The 20,687-nt window shown below is 47.5% G+C and overlaps 1 protein-coding gene across 4 annotated transcripts in view; it reads left to right on the plus strand.

Annotated features, from left to right (window-relative positions):
- The first annotated feature begins 4,262 nt into the window (after window positions 1-4,262).
- Window positions 4,263-20,687, plus strand: part of FAM161A (FAM161 centrosomal protein A) — a 74,331-nt gene continuing 57,906 nt past the window's right edge. Inside the window, exons 1-2 of one of the 4 annotated variants that reach the window (XM_063918490.1) lie at window positions 4,263-4,488; window positions 15,499-15,740. In XM_063918490.1, coding sequence (XP_063774560.1) covers window positions 4,339-4,488; window positions 15,499-15,740 — 392 coding nt within the window. In that variant the 5' untranslated portion in view covers window positions 4,263-4,338. The remainder of the gene's footprint in view (window positions 4,489-15,498; window positions 15,741-20,687) is intronic. The other 3 variants (XM_063918487.1, XM_063918488.1, XM_063918489.1) reach the window with 3 other exon arrangements.

The raw sequence follows: 20,687 nt of genomic DNA on the forward strand, positions 1-20,687 counted from the left end.
TTCTGGAACTAAGAGCAATCTACAATGCTCTAAGCCAGGCAGAACCTCTGCTTCAAGGAAAACCGGTGTTGATCCAGTCGGACAACATCACGGCAGTCGCCCATGTAAACAGACAGGGCGGCACAAGAAGCAGGAGTGCAATGGCAGAAGCTGCAAGGATTCTTCGCTGGGCAGAGAATCATGTGATAGCACTGTCAGCAGTGTTCATCCCGGGAGTGGACAACTGGGAAGCAGACTTCCTCAGCAGACACGACCTTCACCCGGGAGAGTGGGGACTTCATCCGGAAGTCTTCCACATGCTGGTAACCCGTTGGGAAAGACCAATGGTGGACATGATGGCGTCTCGCCTCAACAAAAAACTGGACAGGTATTGCGCCAGGTCAAGAGATCCGCAGGCAATAGCTGTGGACGCGCTGGTAACGCCTTGGGTGTACCAGTCGGTGTATGTGTTTCCTCCTCTGCCTCTCATACCAAAAGTATTGAGAATTATACGGCAAAGAGGCGTAAGAACGATACTAGTGGTTCCGGATTGGCCAAGAAGGACTTGGTACCCGGAACTTCAAGAGATGATCACGGAAGATCCGTGGCCTCTACCTCTAAGGAGGGACTTGCTTCAGCAGGGTCCCTGTCTGTTTCAAGACTTACCGCGGCTGCGTTTGACGGCATGGCGGTTGAACGCCGGATCCTAAAGGAAAAAGGCATGCCGGAAGAAGTCATTCCTACTTTGATTAAAGCAAGGAAGGAAGTAACCGTGCAACACTATCACCGCATTTGGCGAAGATATGTTGCGTGGTGCGAGGATCGGAGTGCTCCGACGGAGGAATTTCAACTGGGTCGATTCCTACATTTCCTGCAATCAGGATTGTCTATGGGTCTCAAATTGGGATCTATTAAGGTTCAAATTTCGGCCCTGTCGATTTTCTTTCAAAAAGAATTGGCTTCAGTTCCTGAAGTCCAGACTTTTGTTAAGGGAGTGCTGCATATACAGCCTCCTGTGGTGCCTCCAGTGGCACCGTGGGATCTCAATGTGGTTTTGGAATTTCTAAAATCTCATTGGTTTGAACCACTAAAAAAGGTGGATTTAAAATATCTCACATGGAAAGTGACCATGTTACTAGCCCTGGCTTCGGCCAGGAGAGTGTCAGAACTGGCAGCTTTATCTTACAAAAGCCCATATCTGATTTTCCATTCGGACAGGGCAGAACTGCGGACTCGTCCGCATTTTCTCCCTAAGGTGGTGTCAGCATTTCATCTGAACCAGCCTATTGTAGTGCCTGCGGCTACAAGTGACTTGGAGGACTCCAAGTTACTGGACGTTGTCAGAGCATTAAAAATATATATTGCAAGGACAGCTGGAGTCAGAAAATCTGACTCGTTGTTTATATTGTATGCACCCAACAAGATGGGTGCTCCTGCGTCTAAGCAGACGATTGCTCGTTGGATCTGTAGCACAATCCAACTTGCACATTCTGTGGCAGGCCTGCCACAGCCTAAATCTGTAAAGGCCCACTCCACAAGGAAGGTGGGCTCATCTTGGGCGGCTGCCCGAGGGGTCTCGGCATTACAACTTTGCCGAGCAGCTACGTGGTCAGGGGAGAACACGTTTGTAAAATTTTACAAATTTGATACTCTGGCTAAGGAGGACCTGGAGTTCTCTCATTCGGTGCTGCAGAGTCATCCGCACTCTCCCGCCCGTTTGGGAGCTTTGGTATAATCCCCATGGTCCTTTCAGGAACCCCAGCATCCACTAGGACGATAGAGAAAATAAGAATTTACTTACCGATAATTCTATTTCTCGGAGTCCGTAGTGGATGCTGGGCGCCCATCCCAAGTGCGGATTATCTGCAATAATTGTACATAGTTATTGTTAACTAATTCGGGTTATTGTTTAGGAAGCCATCTTTCAGAGGCTCCTCTGTTATCATACTGTTAACTGGGTTTGATCACAAGTTGTACGGTGTGATTGGTGTGGCTGGTATGAGTCTTACCCGGGATTCAAAATTCCTCCCTTATTGTGTACGCTCGTCCGGGCACAGTACCTAACTGAGGCTTGGAGGAGGGTCATAGGGGGAGGAGCCAGTGCACACCACCTGATCGGAAAGCTTTACTTTTTGTGCCCTGTCTCCTGCGGAGCCGCTATTCCCCATGGTCCTTTCAGGAACCCCAGCATCCACTACGGACTCCGAGAAATAGAATTATCGGTAAGTAAATTCTTATTTTTTTTGAGCAGTGTACAATATCTCCAGTACACACTGTCCGATGTGACCGATATATCATACGAGTTGTTGCTTGTATGACATGTCAGGTGCACACTGGATAGTGTGTACACAGCCCTAGACTAGAGCTATGGCACTGGACTGTGTCATTATAGGCAAGCACCTTACTCTCCCAAGTACCACCATATCACAGACACTTCACAGAAACAGTCAGTTAAGCACATCAGTGGCTGGGCTCCATGATCAGAGTTTAAAAAACACTGGATGAGTAATATTATGTCACTCATTCAATGTTTTAGGAGCCCCTCTAACTGCTGGAGCTGCACCCCCTGCTATCACAGCAGCTAGGCCTTTGTGCAGAGCCGGCCCTAGCCAATATGATGCCCTAGGCAAGATTTTGGCTGGTGCCCCCTAGAACCACCGCTGGTTCCGCCTCTGACCTTGCACCTCTTTCCCAGCACCATCACCCCTCATCCATAGCAGTCCTTATTTTGGGGTTTGTACCCCCTATATTTTAAATAGGAACAGTTCGCACATTTGGCGCACAGCCCAAAAAGGGGTGTGTTTTTGCTGGCAAGGGGCATGGCCACACAATACTAACCCCAATTCCAATTACACCACTCAGTACTGCAACTTTATTCACATTTGATCATGCGATAGTGTCCATAATTCATATTACATCCCACAGTAGTATCACTTTACCTTATAAACGTTACTCCTCACAGTAGATCCCCTTATTCACATTACAGCACACTGAATTGCTCCTTATTCACATTACACCACACCCTATTGCTCTTTATTCACATTCGATGACACAGTAGTGCCCTTTCTATACGCAACGCCACATAGTAGAGCACCTTATACACATAATGCGACACAGTAATGCCCCTTACACATATGAGACACATTTTTAATGTCCTTATAAACATAATGCGCCTTACACATTATGACAACCTTTATTAATGTCCTTTTACACGTAATGTCCCTTACACATATGCCGCACATTATTAATGCCCTTATACACATAATGACACACATAGTGCCCCCTACACACTTGTTGCACATTATTAGTGCCCCTATACGCATAATGACACACATACAGTAGTACCCTGTTACACATATGCCGCACATTATTAATGCCCTTATACACATGACACACATACAGTAGTACCCTGTTACACATATGTTGCACATTATTAATGCATTTTTACATGACACACATAATGTTGCTTACACATATTCCGAACACTACAGCACAACCAACCCACTCACATGCACACAACACTCACACTAACACTGTGACCTCTGCCTCTGCTTGAATACAGATGTGTCCTCATAAATCTTGCCTCAATGCTAAAGTCGGGCACATTTGTTTTAATAAAAATGCATCTTATTTGCAGTGCTATGTCGCTAGGATGCACAATCCGCTTCTGCTGATTAAAATGATATGCAACATGCATATATACTGTGTGAGACTGGCTGTTTCTGCATATGACATGCTACACACAGAATATAGGCTTGCCGCATATCATTTTAATCAGCAGAAGCTGCTGATGCCCCTAGGCATATCAAATGCCCTAGGCAATTGCCTAGCTTGCCTATGGCCGGCTCTGCCTTTGTGCCTGGTATAATATGCATCTGGCTTTCCTCAGGAGAGGAGGGCTTTGTATGAGAGCGCACAAGCTACCAGTTCAGAAACAATTATTTATGATTACATGAAATACAGATAATAAATGTATAATGGAGTCTGACAGTCACCTGCAGTACATCTGTTCCCATGGGACATAACAGTAGGCAGAAGTGTGAGCATAAGGAAGGAGGGTTGTTATGGAGAGTGATGGGGCAGCAGCATGTTTTATACATCTCTGTGCTGTACTGTATTTAATGACTGAGCCATAGAGATGTAAGGACAGTGTCCGCTCTGAGGCTCCCGTCTCCTGCAGCTAGGTAACCCACACGCCAGATGGTGACGGGGTTATAATTACTATAAACCGCTTTGTCTCCCAGTCCCAGGTGCCGCCCCGCTGCCCGCGCTCTCAGCTTCCTGTCCCCTCCCGCGCCCCGTAGCGTCTGCGGTTACCAGGCAGCAGCGGGTAGTTACCAGGCGGCGACGCCGGACACCATGGCGAGGTCTCACCGGGACTGCGTGCTAGCCGCGGCCTGTGTCCAGACCCCCGTGCATCCCCACACGCGGGGCCCGGCCACCCTGTACGAGAGGCAGGAGGCAGAGAGACAGCGGCTCGGCGACAGCAGGGTGCCCCCAGGAGCAGAGGTGAGACCCCGCTGCGCTCAGCTTCGGTCATTACCCAGAGCGTGCCAGTCTTCTGTGTGTGGGTCACCCAGCCGTCATTCTGTGCGGGCAGCCCTGCTGCTCCCGGGAATTGCATGCAGTGCCAGCAGCCAGGGATCAGTCAGGTGACAGCAGACTAAGGGGGCTGATGCATCAATCATGTGTCAATCACTGAAAAGAGTGGATTAGCAGGACCGTCTTAACAGCATGCACTGGGCCCCTACCCATCCTCCAGCAGTAGGGGTGGGGGGTGCTATCAGCGGCAGCTTTGATGTCCCGCGGGCGGTAGGGGGTGCTCTATCTTCCGTTAAGCATGTGGGACCTGGAGCAGTAATTTCTGCTAATTACTACTTTACTGCACAGATGGTGGGAGATGGAGTAGGAGGGAGAACACTAAACTGTAGAAGGGGGCATTGGGCTGAATGAAGGGGCCCCAGTACTTGTCTTCCCGGGCGGTAGGGGGTGTTTAATACGCAGGGGAGGGGTAGATAGTGGAGTGGGCTTAATATTCATAATTTTCTGGTGAGAGGGCGGCTCGCTTGACTGCAGATATCTCAAATTCCTGGAAATAGATTTCTTAGCTTCCAATGGGATATAAAACTAGAGAGTCCCACCTTTCAGGATGTACTGGGGATTTAGGGATTAGAGATCAGGAGCCAGAGCAATCCACCAACGAATTTATAAAACTGCATACCAGGCATGTGGAGCTGGAGCAGGGACCAGCTGCTGGAAGGCTGTTATCTCTGGTTCTGGGCATAGGAGAGATAAGCTGCTAATGCCCAGTGAAAGGGGAGAGTCCCAGCTTTTGGTGTATATCCTCCGAACAACTCTAAGTCAGACAGAGCCCGAGATATCTGGCTGGGAAAAGCAATTAACATGTTTGGATGGGGACCATTGCTTTGAAGTCGGATATCTCCGGTTCCCCAGGGCTGATTTTAAAAAATCTGGTACCCCTGGAAAGAGGGGACCCTCAGCTATCAGCCTGGGGCCCTTATACTCCTGGGGCCCTTGGGCAACTGCCCATTGAGCCCATACGAAAAGACGGCCCTGTGGATTAGTGTAGATGTTGCCTATAGCAACCAATCAGCTTCTACTTATCGTTATATAGAATTACGTGCTAAATGCGAAGTCAAAGCTGATTGGTTGCTATTTCAAGTTCCCCACTGGTTCACTAATCCATTCTTCACTGATTGATACATCAGCCCCTGTAATCTCAGTACAGAATTAGAAAGTTCCTTACGGCACAGATTCTACCAATTAAAAAATCAGTGCCACTCAGTTGAAATGGCTTCGGATTATTGAGCTCATTTATCAATGAGTGATAAATTGCACCAGGCAATCATTTTCTAACTACCATGTTACAGACTGTATTTGAAAAATTACAGTTAGTTGCTGATTGGCTGGTGCAATTTATCACTCACAGTGAAATTTATCACTCATCGATAAATGAGCCCATAAGTGGTTTATTTATCAACAAGTTTTATCAAACACAACAAGTTTGTGGGGGATATCCAATTAGCCGCTGTAATTTACCGGGGCTAATTGGCGCGTGGGGGCTATCCTATTAGCCCTGATAAGACGGCACGAGCAGCGGCTTATCAGGGGTTACCTGATGCTGCACTGGGTGCTGGCTCCTGACAGCTCCCGGTGCAGCACTGCAGTTCCAGCTCCCTCCGGTCACATGACTGCTCCTCATGTGACCGGGGGTGGGGAAAGATGGGGATGGTCGTGGTGCTGCCGCGGCTTCTGCACCATGATAAGTGCCCATTGCTGGCTCCTGGGCCGTGGCGCCCTCCCTGCTGCGGCGGGCAAGGGACACTGCAGGTCGCCTCGGTGATCGGGGATCACCTCAGGCAGGCAAAACCAAATCCCCGGAAACAGCCTCGTTTTCATGCGAACAGGGCTGTTTCTACCAAAAATACACACGTTTCACTGAACCTGTGTGTTTTCGGAAGGTCAGCGTTTTTTCCCCCCGGGCGATCCGTATTGGATAGCCTGTAAAAAAATAAAAATCGGTGAAACATTGGAAAAAAGACCCGATGTTAATTCACTGGTAATTGGATATCCCCCTAAAACTCACTGCGTATGCTAAATGGTGCTCCATCCAATCAGCTTGTAACTGTCGTTTTTGAAAAATGACAGTTGTGAGCCGATTGGCTGGAGCACCATAACTCTACTTTTACACAGGATCTGGATCGGATCCAGATGGTCGGGATCCCAACACTACTCGGAATGCAGACGCCAGTAACCCAACAGCTGGGATCCCGAACGTCTGATTGCTTGGCTGCCAGAGAGGTAGGCCGCAAGTGGTGGTGGTAGGGTGTTAGGATTAGGTAGCGGGGGAAGGTTAGGGTTAGGCTGCTTGGAGGGGGGGGGGTTTAGGATTGGCCACCCCAGGGAGGGTTAGGTTTAGGCTGCGGGGAGGGGGGTGGGGTTAGGATTGGGAACCCCAGGGAGGGATAGGTTTAGGATGCGGGAGGGGGCGGGGCATTAGGTTTAGGCTGCGGGAACAGAGGGTTAGGGAAGCATTGGTGGAAGGTAAGTATACTTACCTTTCCCCTGTCGGAATTCTCACCATCAGAATGCCTCAGTCGGTATTATGACCGCCGGCATCACAACCGTTTCGAACCCAACCCCTTTTACACCCCATACACAGACATGGCTGTAACCCAGTCTCAAGGTAAAATCACAAGCACACACACAGCATCAGTGCCAGATATTACACAGAACTGTGGGATGATACTTTGGATATGCATGTTGATTTCAGCCTCTGCAGTTCCACCCTAGTAGCTCTGACATTTTTATAATTTCTCTGCACAGCTGCCACTATGAATGGGTGGAGTTTTGGCTATGGGATAGGTGGGGCTTCATATGCGGCGGCCATGACTTGGGGCTGCCACGGTTGAATGGGTGTGGCTTCATGCAGCTGATGGTGGTGGCAAGTAATTTTTTTCCCTGTTCACCCATTAGTGGATTCGGTGGGGCCCATTTTCCTGGGGAGCCTGGAGCTGCAGCTCCACCTGCCTCATCATTAATCTGGCTGTATTACAACGGATGTGTGAGGAAATGAATAAGCCTGGTGGAAAGTACAGAATTGGAGGGAGTTATATAAGATGTACGGTGCAGCGTATTTCTAATACACATTTACACCTTTGGTAAAATATCTCACAATAGTGGGTTAAACTTATTGGCCATCTGTGCAGGCTACTTCTGTGAGCTTTGCAGATTTTTTTTAATGTGACAAATTCACATGCCAAAACTTTTTTTCCCCAAAGTACAGACGCCGATCACATTTACATCTTATCCCTATTATCTATCTGTTAAATTACTTGGACATCAAGCACTAAATGTAATAGAAAAATAATTAAAAGGGTCTATTGGCGCCTGTGCAGACAGATGAGTTAATATATCTGATGGTTAGCAGCCACCTGGTGAAGAGGCAGCCAGCCTCTTCTATTGACAAACCAAGAAGAGAGAAATAATCCAGGCATGCGCTTGACCATACACAATAAAAATATTACAAGTTTAATAAACATATAACACTAAGTAGACATAAATTAAAACATACTGGACACATTAAAAATAAATCGTATTCAGCCTGAAACACCTAGTATTGTATTGGCGTGGCTGATATATTCACTATATAAATAAGAAGGCCTCTGGAGTGCATAAAAATTTCAATGACTGGGTATAATTACCGATATACACCAAGCGGAGACTCTCAGTATATCCTGAGAGTTATATGTTTATTAAACTTGTAATATTTTTATTGTGTATGGTCAAGCGCACGCCTGGTTTCTTTCTTTCTTACTAAATGTAATAGTCTGCGATGAGCCGTATAAATGATTGCCGCCTCAAAAATATGGGCATTCTCGCACAAAGTCCCGCACCTCTGACTTCTCGCAGCCTATTACATTTAGCTCCATAACTTTTTCTATCTATCTCTATTAAATAACGAGTAAAGGGACCTGCCCCTGCTCTGCTTGGCTCTTAAAGCTCCCTTGTGGACCCATTCTGTCCCCCCACTTTGTTCTTGCATGCCCCCCTCTGTCCACTGCTCCACTCTGTCCCGCCCACCACTCAGCACTGCCCCACCCACACTCTGTCCTAGTCTCCACTCTGTCCCGCTTCGTTGTCCTGCTCTGCAACCCCTCCACCCCCACCACATGGCCCTGTCCCCCTCCTCCCTTCTCCATTCTGCGGCTGCATACTTGCTTCTGGCACTGGTGTCACTTTCCAAGTAGGCAAATGTGCATCTACGTTATACAGTATGTGGTGTCTGAACTCGTTATAATGCTTTGTGGTATTACCTGCTGTTGTAACTTTTTGCTATTATGTGAGAAACAGCCGTCTTTGGGGGACATTTACTAAGCAGTGATAAGAGCGGAGAAGTGAGCCAGTGGGGAAGTGCCCATGGCAACCAATCAGCACTGAAGTAACATCTATAATTTTCATACTATACAATTATACAGAACTGCTGATTGGTTGATGGGGAAACTTCTCCACTGGCTCACTTCTCCGCTCTTATCACTGCTTAGTAAATGTCCCCCTTTGTCATTATGTAATATGTTCTTGTGGTGCTCAGTACAACCATATTTCTCTTTCATCCACTAGGGAACACTGGAACTTCTTCATACAGCTGGGGTGTGAAGTTTGCAGACCAGAGTTGGCACAAGCTAACCTAAAAAATGATGCACAGCCGGCTCCTCCCCCTTCACGCCCCCCATCCCTCAGTTTGAAAAATTGTACTAGGAGGAGTAGCACAGAAGAAAGGAGCTCCTTCTCCACTTAGAATAATTCTTATCAAAACAAGCACTGGGGCCGAGTCAGCCTATTTTAAAGGAAGGCAAAAGCTTCCATATATTCGAGAGACAAAGACCCTGACTGAAGGGGTCGGCATCTCTCTCAGGAGACAGCAGCGGCAGCAACTATGAGTAGCTTACGCAGAGCTGAGGAGAGACGCTCGGCGCCGTTGTTTGCACGTTACCTGATAAGAGCTGCAGGGGAGAGCACAGTTTATTTACAGAAGCGATCCCCTTTCCATATTCCCGTAGCCACGCACTGTCGTAAGGGTGCATGGGGGGAGTAGGCATTGGGCACCCGTACACTGATAGCCACGGAGTTAACTGCAGGGAGTAGGGACTCGGCGGCTCTATTCATTACTAACAGTCTGGCGCATTGGAAAGAGCCGCTCAGGAAGGCGTTGGGGCTGATCACCGAGTACAGCGGCGGACAAGGGCGCACAGCTATCTCTCTGAGGGATTTTAATGATGTACACATAAATTTAATTTACGGCCATATTGGTTTTTAGAAGGTGCGCAGATGCAGTCTCTCTGAGGGGATCCATCCCTGACCAATCACAGAGGAGCAAAATTCTACTGGGTTGCTAGACAAAAGCTTTGCTGCTGCTGCTGAATCTCTTGAAGAAAGAACTAAGGGGGTCATTCCAACCTGATTGTTTTTCGCAGCGCAGCAATCCGGTCACTACTGCGCATGCACCGCATTGCGCAGGCGCGTTGTACGGGTACAAAGCGGATCGTTTCTGCCCGATGGATTTAACGAAGAATCCATTCGCACAGCCGATCGCAAGAAGATTGACAGGAAGAAGGCGTTTATGGGTGTCAACTGACCGTTTTCAGGGAGTGGTTGGAAAAACACAGGCGTGTCCAAGCGTTTGCAGGGCGGGTGTCTGATGTCAGTTCCGGGACCGGACAGGTTGAAGTGATCGCAGCGGCTGAGTAAGTTCAGACCTACTCAGAAACTGAACAAACTATTTTTGTAGTGCTCGGCTGCACAGGCGTTCGCACACTTGCAAAGCTAAAATACACTCCCCAGTGGGCGGCGACTATGCGTTTGCATGGCTGCAAAACGCTAGCGAGCGATCAACTCGGAATGACCCCCTAAGTGCTTTTCTTTGTTATCCAAAGGACTCTACTGAAAGGTCCTGAGGAGGAGGAGCAACAGAATTACAATACAGTCAACCCAAGCTGTTTTAACAGTTGGTGCTGTGAGGATTGCAGACGTAAGGCTGGTTGAAATTTTTAGTTTTTTAGTATTTTTATTTATTTATTAACAGTTTCTTATATAGCGCAGCAAATTCCGTTTCGCTTTACAAGTTCCAGCTGTGTATCTCCAGTTTTACTTGCTCCCTATACCCCTATGGTCTTTCTCTTCCTACTTTAATAGGGTGAAAGCACTGCTGACTGTTGGTGGCATGTATGTCAAACATGTCAAAAGCACTAGTTAAGACCACCAAGACCTGTTATGTATGTTCAAAGTGCGGTAAGAAGAGCACTAATGTTGGCAGTGCCGGGGTGTGCGACTCATGTTTAGGAATGGACGCCCAACCTGGGAGTAGTAGTCAGTCAGCATCATGGGAAGGTGCCCTAGCTGATGTTTCCAGAGAGGTGGCGGAATCCCGCAGGCAGCATTTAGAATGGGCAGCAGGGTTTTCCAAGACTATGGAGGAATTCTTAATTAGAATGACTCTGCCCGCACAAGTAGAAAAGACAGTGATGAGACCACTTCCGATCCTACAGGAAGAGTCGGAGGAGGGTCTTGTAATTGATGAGGAGGAAGGTGAGTCAGTAGAAAAAATATTGGATGTCAGTCCGCAGGAGGAGGACTCTGAAGTTAAGGGATTAGATTCTCTTATTGAGGCTGTGAAACAGGTCCTTAACTTCAAAGAAGAAGAAGTTAAGGAACCTGAAGGTTTTAATTTGAGTCGCAAAAACCACTAGCAGCGTTTTTTCCAATTCCTCAGACTCTACAGGTTCAAATGGGAGAAGCATGGAAGCAGACTGATAAACGCTTCCAAATTCCAAAGAAGTTCGAGGCCAATTACCCTCTACCAAAAACTGTCATGTCTAAGTGGGAGGTTCCGCAGATTATGGATGCCTCACTGGCTAGATTGTCAAAAAAGACAATCTTGCCGATATCAAACGTGACTACTTTAAAGGATACGTCAGATCGTAAGGTTGACACAGCACAAGCACTAAAATCTATTTTTGTAGCGGCTGGTGCATCACGCAGGCCTACGATTGTTACTGCTTGGGTTACCAGGGCTATTGTAGCATGGGCTGTTCGTATTGTTCAGGCTGTAGAGGAAGATAACAGCCAGGAGGAGGTAGTTAGACTTGCGGAGCATATTCCCGAGTTGGCGACATATTTGCCAGGCCGTAAAGGATGCTAGCAGAATAGCATCACGCATCTTGGCTTCGGCCATATCGGCTAGAGGAATTCTATGGCTCAGAGAATGGCAAGTGGATTCTGACTCCAAAAAGGCAGTTGAAGTGATCCCCTTTGTAGGAGAGACGCTATTTGGACGCTCTTTTGGATTTCTCAGACAACAGCAGGGAAGTCTACTTTTCTACCTACCACGTATCCGGACCACACCACCATTCCGAAGAAATTATTTGGGGCTGGTGTTTAATTCTTTTAGGTTTCAATCCTTTCGGGCCAGAGGAAGAGGTTATGGCGCTCAGGCTTGCGGAAACAGAGGTAAAAGCCACTCCCAAGCTACAACCAAGAAGCAGGATCCTAAACCTGCCGACAAGAGCGTGGCATGACGGTCTCCTTCGGTGGGCGCACGGCTGGAAAGGTTTCGGGACACCTGGGCCGAAACCTCCCCAGAAGTCTGGGTCAACAGGATTATCTCCCAGGGATACCAAATAGATTTTCTACAACGCCCTCACAGTCAGTTCTTTACAACAGGGCTTCCTCTGTGTCCTCAGAAAACGAGGGCATTAGAAACTGCAATTCAAAAGTTAGTTCAGATAGAAGTCATTTTACCAGTCCCGCCTTCTCAAAGAGGAATGGGATTTTATTCAAATCTTTTTGTAGTGCCAACACTGGATGGGTCTGTCAGACCAATCCTCAATTTAAAAGTTTTAAATCAGTTCCTGAATGTTTACAGGTTCAAGATGGAGTCAATTCAGTCGGTTATTGCAGGACTGGAACAAGAGAAGTTTATGGTGGCCATGGACATAAAGGATGCAAACCTTCATGTTCCAATTTGGACCCCACATCAAGCCTGTTTACGATTTTCAGTGGACAAGAATCATTACCAGTTCAGAGCCCTACCATTCGGCTTATCATCAGCCCCGAGAGTCTTCACAAAAATCATAGCTATAATGGTCGTGAAGTTGAGATCGTTAGGGGTAACGATAATCCCATATGGATGACCTTTTAATCAAGGCTCAACAATTTCTGATTCGACACGGCTGGATTGTGAATTTCAAGAAATCCATCCTTCAACCAACACAGAGGATTCAATTCCTGAGTCTCATTTTAGATACAATACATCTGAAGGTGTTTCTCCCAGAAGACAAGATTCAAGATATCAGGGGAACCAGACGGTCTCACTGCATCTTTGTGTAAAGCTTCTGGAAAAGATGGTGGCATCTTTCGAAGCAATCCAATACGTCAGGCTCCATTCCAGGACTTCTCAGATGAATCCGATTGCCCAAGGGGCAGGCATGCACTGGCTTCTCCATCGAAGGATTCGCTTGTTGCCCCAGACCAGGACCTCGTTAATTTGGTGGTCAGTCCATAGGAACCTTGCGGCTGGAAAGAGGTTTGAGTCTGGGATTGGAAGATTCTGACAACAGATGGGGAGCAGTAATGGAGAACAGTACTGGAGAACCATCAATTTCAGTGAAGATGGTCACCACAGGAGAGCAGTCTTCCAATAAATATTCTGGTGGTAAGAGCCATCTATAATGCTCTTCTTCTGGTGGAAGAACTAGTGAGGGCGCAACACGTGAGAGTACAGTCAGACAATGTGACGGCAATGGCCTACATAAACCGTCAGGGAGGAACAAAGAGCCGCATGGCTTTAAAGGAAGCCACAAAAATCCTGTCCTGGACAGAAAAGTGCAGCATAATCCTGTCCGCAGTCTTCATACCAGGAGTGGAAAATTGGGAAGTGGACTATCTCAGTCGCCAAGATATGCATCCTGGGGAGTGGTGGCTACACCCACAGGTTTTCGAGATAGTAGTGCAACGGTGGGGTCTACCACAGATAGACTTAATGACCTCTCGAAACAACCATCAGTTACCAAGGTATGTGGCCAGAACGCGGGAACCAGCAGCAGAAGCAGTGGACGCGCTGGCGATTCCATGGTCATACGATCTGGTATACATCTTTCCGCCATTTCTCCTCATACAGAGAGTGTTAAAGAAGGTGAAAAAGGAAAGAGTGTGGGTGATTCTAATAGCACCGAATTTGCCTCGCAGGAGTTGGTACTCAGACTTGATGGGACTTCTGGCGGATGAGCCTTGGAGCCTGCGTCAGAGGGAGGACCTGTTATCACAAGGCCCATTCCTTCACCCAGACCTGACCTGTCTAGGTTTGACGGCGTGGCTAATAAGACCAGGATTCTAAGAAGCAAGGGTATTCCGAAATTGGCTATCCCCACAATGCTAGCTGCACGGAAACCAGTCACTGCGACACATTATTATAGAATATGGAAGAAGTATATGGACTGGTGTCACTCTAAGGGGTGGAGCTCCAAGGAATTCCGCCTCTATAGACTTTTACGATTTCTCCAAGCTGGGCTAGACGGAGGTTTGAGGTTGGGATCCTTGAAGGTACAATTCTCGGCCCTCTCTATTCCATTTCAACAATGTCTGGCGTCCTTGCAGGAGGTCCAGACATTTTTGCAGGGTGTGTTGAGAATCCAACCACTGTTTCGGCCTCCCACGGCCCCGTGGGATCCAAATTTAGTGCTCGAATTTCTGAAATCTGCAATTATCAAGCCGTTAGAGATGGCGGATCTTAAATATATATCCTGGAAAGTTACTCTGTTATTAGCTTTGGCATCAGGAAGAAGGGTCTCAGAGTTGGGATCTCTGTCATGTAAGAGTCCTTTCCTCGTTTTTCATGAGGACAGAGCAGAGCTCCGTACAAGAGCAGAGTTTCTACCTATGGTGGTTTCTGGTTTCCACATTAACCAGCCCATTGTTGTTCCCTCCTTCCAGGGATCTGCGGAGGGGGATTTGTCTTTGGATGTGGTCAGAGCCTTGAGGATTTATGTACAGGCTACGTTCTCTATTAGAAAGTCTGACTCTCTGTTTGTTCTGTATGATGGGCCCGGTTGGCCGGCTTCAAAGCAGACCCTAGCCAGATGGATACAATTTGCCATCAGACAAGCTTATATCTCTAAGGGTAAGAGAGTTCCATTTCAGGTAGGTGCTCATACCACCAGATCAGTGGGCGCTTTGTGGGTGGCGGCTAGAGGAGCTTTCACTGCTCAACTTTGCAGGGCGGCAACGTGGTCATCTGCACACACGTTCACTCGTTTCTACAAGTTCGATACATTTGCATCCAGGGATATAAGGTTTGGACGCTTGGTTCTGCAGGCTACAGACAGCACTCCCGCCCATGGGAGTATCTTTGGGGCATCCCCAGCTATATGAAGAAGTTCCAGTGTCCCCTAGTGGATGAAAGAGAAAAGAGGATTTTGGTTCTTACCGATAAATCCATTTCTCTGAATCCACTTGGGGACACCGGACACCCGCCTCGGTGCTGTCAACCTGCAGTGTTCTTGTTAAATTGAGTTAAAACAGTTAAATTATTCAGTTAATGGTTCTTGGTTGCTGTTTGACTTGTTGCTATGGTTGGTTCCTCCCTATAGGGATTTGTTTTCATGTTCACTCTTCTCTCCGTCAAATTTTTCAAACTGAGAGATGGGGGGCGTGAAGGGGGAGGAGCCGGCTGTGCATAATATTTTTATTTTAGATTCTGCCACCTCCGGTCTGCAAGCTTCACACCCCAGCTGTATAAAGACGTTCCAGTGTCCCCGAGTGGATTCAGAGAAATGGATTTATCGGTAAGTACCAAAATCCTCTTTTTTTTCCCTGTGACATATATAATATGTGGTGGCTGCGCGAGTTCACATATGAGACGTATGGTAGGGATGAGTTTGTGTTGTGGCATTGGAAAAGACAATTGCCACATCTACAGTATAACCTACATGTTGTCGTGTTAAGCAGGATGATCCTGACTCACAGTCTGACACTGATGGAAATGAGCCCTGCAAAATGTGGAACTATAAGGACTGGGTATTGGACATCTCCAAACTCCACCACTCAGACAAAGAATACTATATGCAGCTCAAGAGACTGAAAAATGCCCACATGCACAACATGGACCAGCTGGAGGAAATGTATGAACATAAGCTGCACCTAAAAGGGACTGAGAACACTGCAGCTGGTGGCAAGAAAGGTTTCCGGTAAGCAGGCTGTGTTGTGACAGACCGTGTATCTTTTCTTACTTTCATTGTATGAATTCCAGTCAGGCCTGTTTCAAAAAATTTGGCTCCCAGTGCGAACAGTAAAAAATGTGCCCCCCATAGACATTGTAAAAAGGAAATATTTGTACGCGCCTCCGGTGAATGAGCAAAAAAAAGGGGCATGGCCTCGGTGCAGTGGGCATGGCCTCGGTGCAATGGGTGTGGCCTCTCAGGAAAAGACTACTTTCCACCCCAGTTTTGTACCCTGCACCCCAGGATCCATGTAAAAAAGGCAGATCCACATAATAACATTTAAAATGCCAGATCCACATTAAAAAAATTCAACAAGCCAGATCCACATAAGAAAAAAAGAAAACTTGAAAAAGCCAGATCCACACAGGGGGCATCTTACCAGGATCTCCTCCAGGTCCTTCACAGGCAGGTTCCGGCAGGTGGTAGCTGGGCAGTGCCGACTGGGCAAGACAGTGCTGAGTAGCATGGAAACCCCAGCAACCATGGAGAGAGTGACAGCGCAGGTGGCATTTTAAATGTGGCTCCGGCTACCAGCCAATCAGAACTCACGGACCCTCCTGATTGACTGCCGATCTGCGAACTCCTGGTGGCTGGTGCTGAATTTGAAATGCCACGCTGAGCATTGTGCACCAGCACCACTGCCGCCCGGCCCTCTAGTTGTGTCCTCTCACATCTTTGCTTCATGCGCTACAAGTTGCGTTACACACAATGTATGAGTGCCGCGAGACTCAGTAGTGCCGAGTGTCTTTTTTTGCATTTTTTAGATGCAAAGTAATTTAATAGGACTAACAAGCAGCTTCTGCTGATTAAAATGATTTGCAGCATGCCTATATTCTGTGTGTGATTGCGACTGTATTTGCATACAAGATGTTATGCTACAGTGTCATGGAAAACATTGTAAAGAGGCATCTCGGAAGCAGGTAGAGCCGCAATTACACACTGAATATAGGCATGCTGCATATCATTTTAATCAGCAGAAGCTGCCCGTGCGTCTAATATGCATTATTGTAGAAAAAAATGCAAACAAGATGCTCGTGCTACCGGGCCCCACCATGGCATGGTGCGACTACAAGGGCTGTTTAGCGTGACTGCAGCAAGGATGTAAGCAGACACATCTGTATGTTACTGTTTCTCTTGATGGTGGCAGCAGGCACCCTGTGCGATTGCACGGCTTGCCCGCCGCTAGAAAAGGTGACACAGCAGGCTGCACAGATGAAACCACCACCCCATTTTAAAAATGAAAACGTGAAGGCCCCCACATTAACACAGCAGGCTGCACAGATCCTCACCCTTTAAAAAAAAAAAAACCCATGAAGGCCCAAACAGTGACACACCAGGCTACTTAGATAAATAATCACAATAAAAAACAAAACCCCAAACCACATGAAGTTACCACACGGCGCAGGTAACCCCCCTCCCCATGTAAAAACCAAAACACAGGACCACACAGTGATATTCTAAAAAAATACAAGAATGCTCACACAGCAGGCTGCACAGATGGATCAAACCGCAGCCGCCCCCCCCCCCCCCCCCCCTTTTTTTTTTTTTCTTAAACCCCATGCTCAGTGGAACAGAGGCTCATCCACGAGGCTGGACTTAGCTTCTTATTTGGTCAGCTTCTTATTCACTTGTTATTCATGCTCCAGCTTCTCGTTTAGAACATGATGTATTAAAGCAATTAAACCAAGTTGGATCACTCAGTTAACATTGTATAAACAAAAATCATATCCCTTACACATATTTGAATTGTATTTTGCCTGTGCCAACAAACTTAAGTAGCTGTAGTATTGCAAGGGTTAAATGGACTTGGGCCACAAATGTGATACTTAAAACCAACAGAGGGTGGTAAATTGGGATCAGTACGAGATACCGCCAGACGGGATACCGGCGGTCGGAATACCGACTCTGGGATCCCGACCGGCACAATCCCGACAGGGATGCGAGCGCAACGCTGCCCCTTGCGGGCTCGCTACGCTCGGCACACAAATTTATTCTCCCTCTATACGTGTCGTGGACATCCACAGAGGGAGAATATGTCAGGATTTTGTCGGTCGGGATCCCGGTGTCGGTATTCCGACCGCCGGGATCTTGACCGCATCTCGGTAAATTACATATGACCCACTTGTATTTTGACTTGCCCATCAAGCTTTTGGGCATGAACTGAGCTGGCAAAGTGGGCATATGTACTATTGATTTGAATAAATAGCTGTAGTTTTGCAAGGGTTATAGGGGGTAATTCCAAGTTGATCGCAGCAGGATTTTTGTTAGCAGTTGGGCAAAACCATGTGCACTGCAGGGGAGGCAGATATAACATGTGCAGAGAGAGTTAGATTTGGGTGTGGTAAATTCAATGTTATATCTGCCTCCCCTGCAGTGCACATGGGGGGTAATTCCAAGTTGATCGCAGCAGAATTTTTTTTAGCAATTGGGCAAAACCATGTGCACTGCGGGGGGGGGGCAGATGTAACATGTGCAGAGAGAGTTAGATTTGGGTGTGGTGTGTTCAATCTGCAATCTAATTTGCAGTGTAAAAACAAAGCAGCCAGTATTTACCCTGCACAGAAACAAAATAACCCACCCAAATCTAACTCTCTCTGCAAATGTTATATCTGCCCCCCCCTGCAGTGCACATGGTTTTGCCCAATTGCTAACTTTCTTGCTGCTGCGATCAACTCAGAATTACCCCCATGGTCTTGCTCAATTGCTAACAAACTTGCTGCTGCAATCAACTCAGAATTACCCCCATAGTCTTAGGACATAAATTTGACACCTGAAACCAGCAGAGGGTGGTCACTTACATATGACCCACCTGTATTTTGCTGGCCCAACACTGTTTTGGGCATGAAACTGGCTGGCACAGTAGGCAGAGGCACCATATTTTACCATTTTGAATAAGTAGCTGTAGTTTTGCACGCGGGCCCTCTACTCTCTTAAAACGCCCCTGGACTTGGGCCACATATCTGACACCTGAAACCAACAGATGGGCCGGTATTTACTAAAAATCCGAGTTTGGCCGATTTGTGTTTTTTTTTCTAAGTCCCAATCCGGGAATTTGCTAAGCACCAATCTCGGCAGTGTCTGGTCTATTAGTAATGGTTTGAATGACAGCCTTCCGAAATACGAATGAATAGACCATCGGTCAAACGCGGCTGTTATTTCATGGAATACGGCCATTCACTATTCATTCGTATTTGGGTGTTAGTTTCTGAGTGCTCAAGTGCGGGTCTGTTTTTTTTCGAATCGTTTAAAAAAGCAGCAAAAAAATAGACCTGCTTTTTCCAGTCGAGTTTGGATAACCATGCACGGATCAGTGAGATCTGTGCATGGTTATCTATGGGAAAGGGTCTGTTTAGTGTAAAATCAGTAAAAAAAATTGCGTGGGGTCCCCCCTCCTAAGCAAAACCAGCCTCGGGCTCTTTGAGCTGGTCCTGGTTTAAAAAATATGGGGGGGAAAATGACAGGGGTTCCCCCATATTTAATCAACCAGCACCGGGCTCTGCGCCTGGTCCTGGTTCCAAAAATACGGGGTACAAAAAGCGTAGGGGTCCCCCGTATTTCTGAAACCAGCACCGGGCTCCACTAGCTGGGGAGATAATGCCACAGCCGGGGGACACTTTGATATCGGTCTCTGCGGCCGTGCCATTAAAACCCCAACTAGTCACCCCTGGCCGGGGTACCCTGGAGGAGTGGGGACCCCTTCAATCAAGCCCCCCCCCCCTCCAGCCACCCAAGGGCCAGGGGTGAAGCCCGAGGCTGTCCCCCCCATCCAAGGGCGGCGGATGGGGGGCTGATAGCCTTGTTGAAAAAATGTGAATATTGTTTTTAGTAGCAGTACTACAAGTCCCAGCAAGCCTCCCCCGCAAGCTGGTACTTGGAGAACCACAAATACCAGCATGCGGTTGAAAACCGGGCCCGCTGGTACCTGTAGTACTACTACTAAAAAAATACCCCAATAAAAACAGGACACACACACCTTGAAAGTATAAGTTTATTACATACATCCACACCTCCAAACATACATACTTACCTATGTTCACACGAGGGTCGGTCCTCTTCTCCATGTAGAATCCTCGGGGTACCTGTGAAAAAAATTATACTCACATAATCCAGTGTAGATCGGTCCTCTTCTGTTCTCTGTATAATCCACGTACTTGTCAAAAAAATAAAACGCAAACCCGACCACGCACTGAAAGGGGTCCCATGTTTACACATGGGATCCCTTTCCCCGACTGCCAGGACCCCCCCTGACTCCTGTCAAAGAGGGTCCCTTCAGCCAATCAGGGAGCGCCACGTCGTGGCACCCTCCTGATTGGCTGTGTGCTCCTGTAGTGTCTGTCAGGCAGCACACGGCAGTGATACAATGTAGCGCCTATGCGCTCCATTGTAACCAATGGTGGGAACTTTGTGGTCAGCGGTTGACCGAAAGTAACCTCACCGCTGACCACAAAGTTCCCACCATTGGTTACAATGGAGCGCATAGGCGCTACATTGTATCACTGCCGTGTGCTGCCTGACAGACACTACAGGAGCACACAGCCAATCAGGAGGGTGCCACGACGTGGCGCTCCCTGATTAGCTGAAGGGACCCTCTTTGACAGGAGTCAGGGGGGGTCCTGGCAGTCGGGGAAAGGGGTCCCATGTGTAAACATGGGACCCCTTTCAGTGCGTGGTCGGGTTTGCGTTTTATTTTTTTGACAAGTACGTGGATTATACAGAGAACAGAAGAGGACCGATCTACACTGGATTATGTGAGTATAATTTTTTCCACAGGTACCCCATGGATTCTACATGGAGAAGAGGACCGACCCTCGTGTGAACATAGGTAAGTATGTATGTTTGGAGGTATGGATGTATGTAATAAACTTATACTTTCAAGGTGTGTGTGTCCTGTTTTTATTGGGGTATTTTTTTAGT

The sequence above is a fragment of the Pseudophryne corroboree genome, chromosome 4, assembly GCF_028390025.1.
Source record: "Pseudophryne corroboree isolate aPseCor3 chromosome 4, aPseCor3.hap2, whole genome shotgun sequence".
NCBI classification, from domain to species: domain Eukaryota; kingdom Metazoa; phylum Chordata; class Amphibia; order Anura; family Myobatrachidae; genus Pseudophryne; species Pseudophryne corroboree.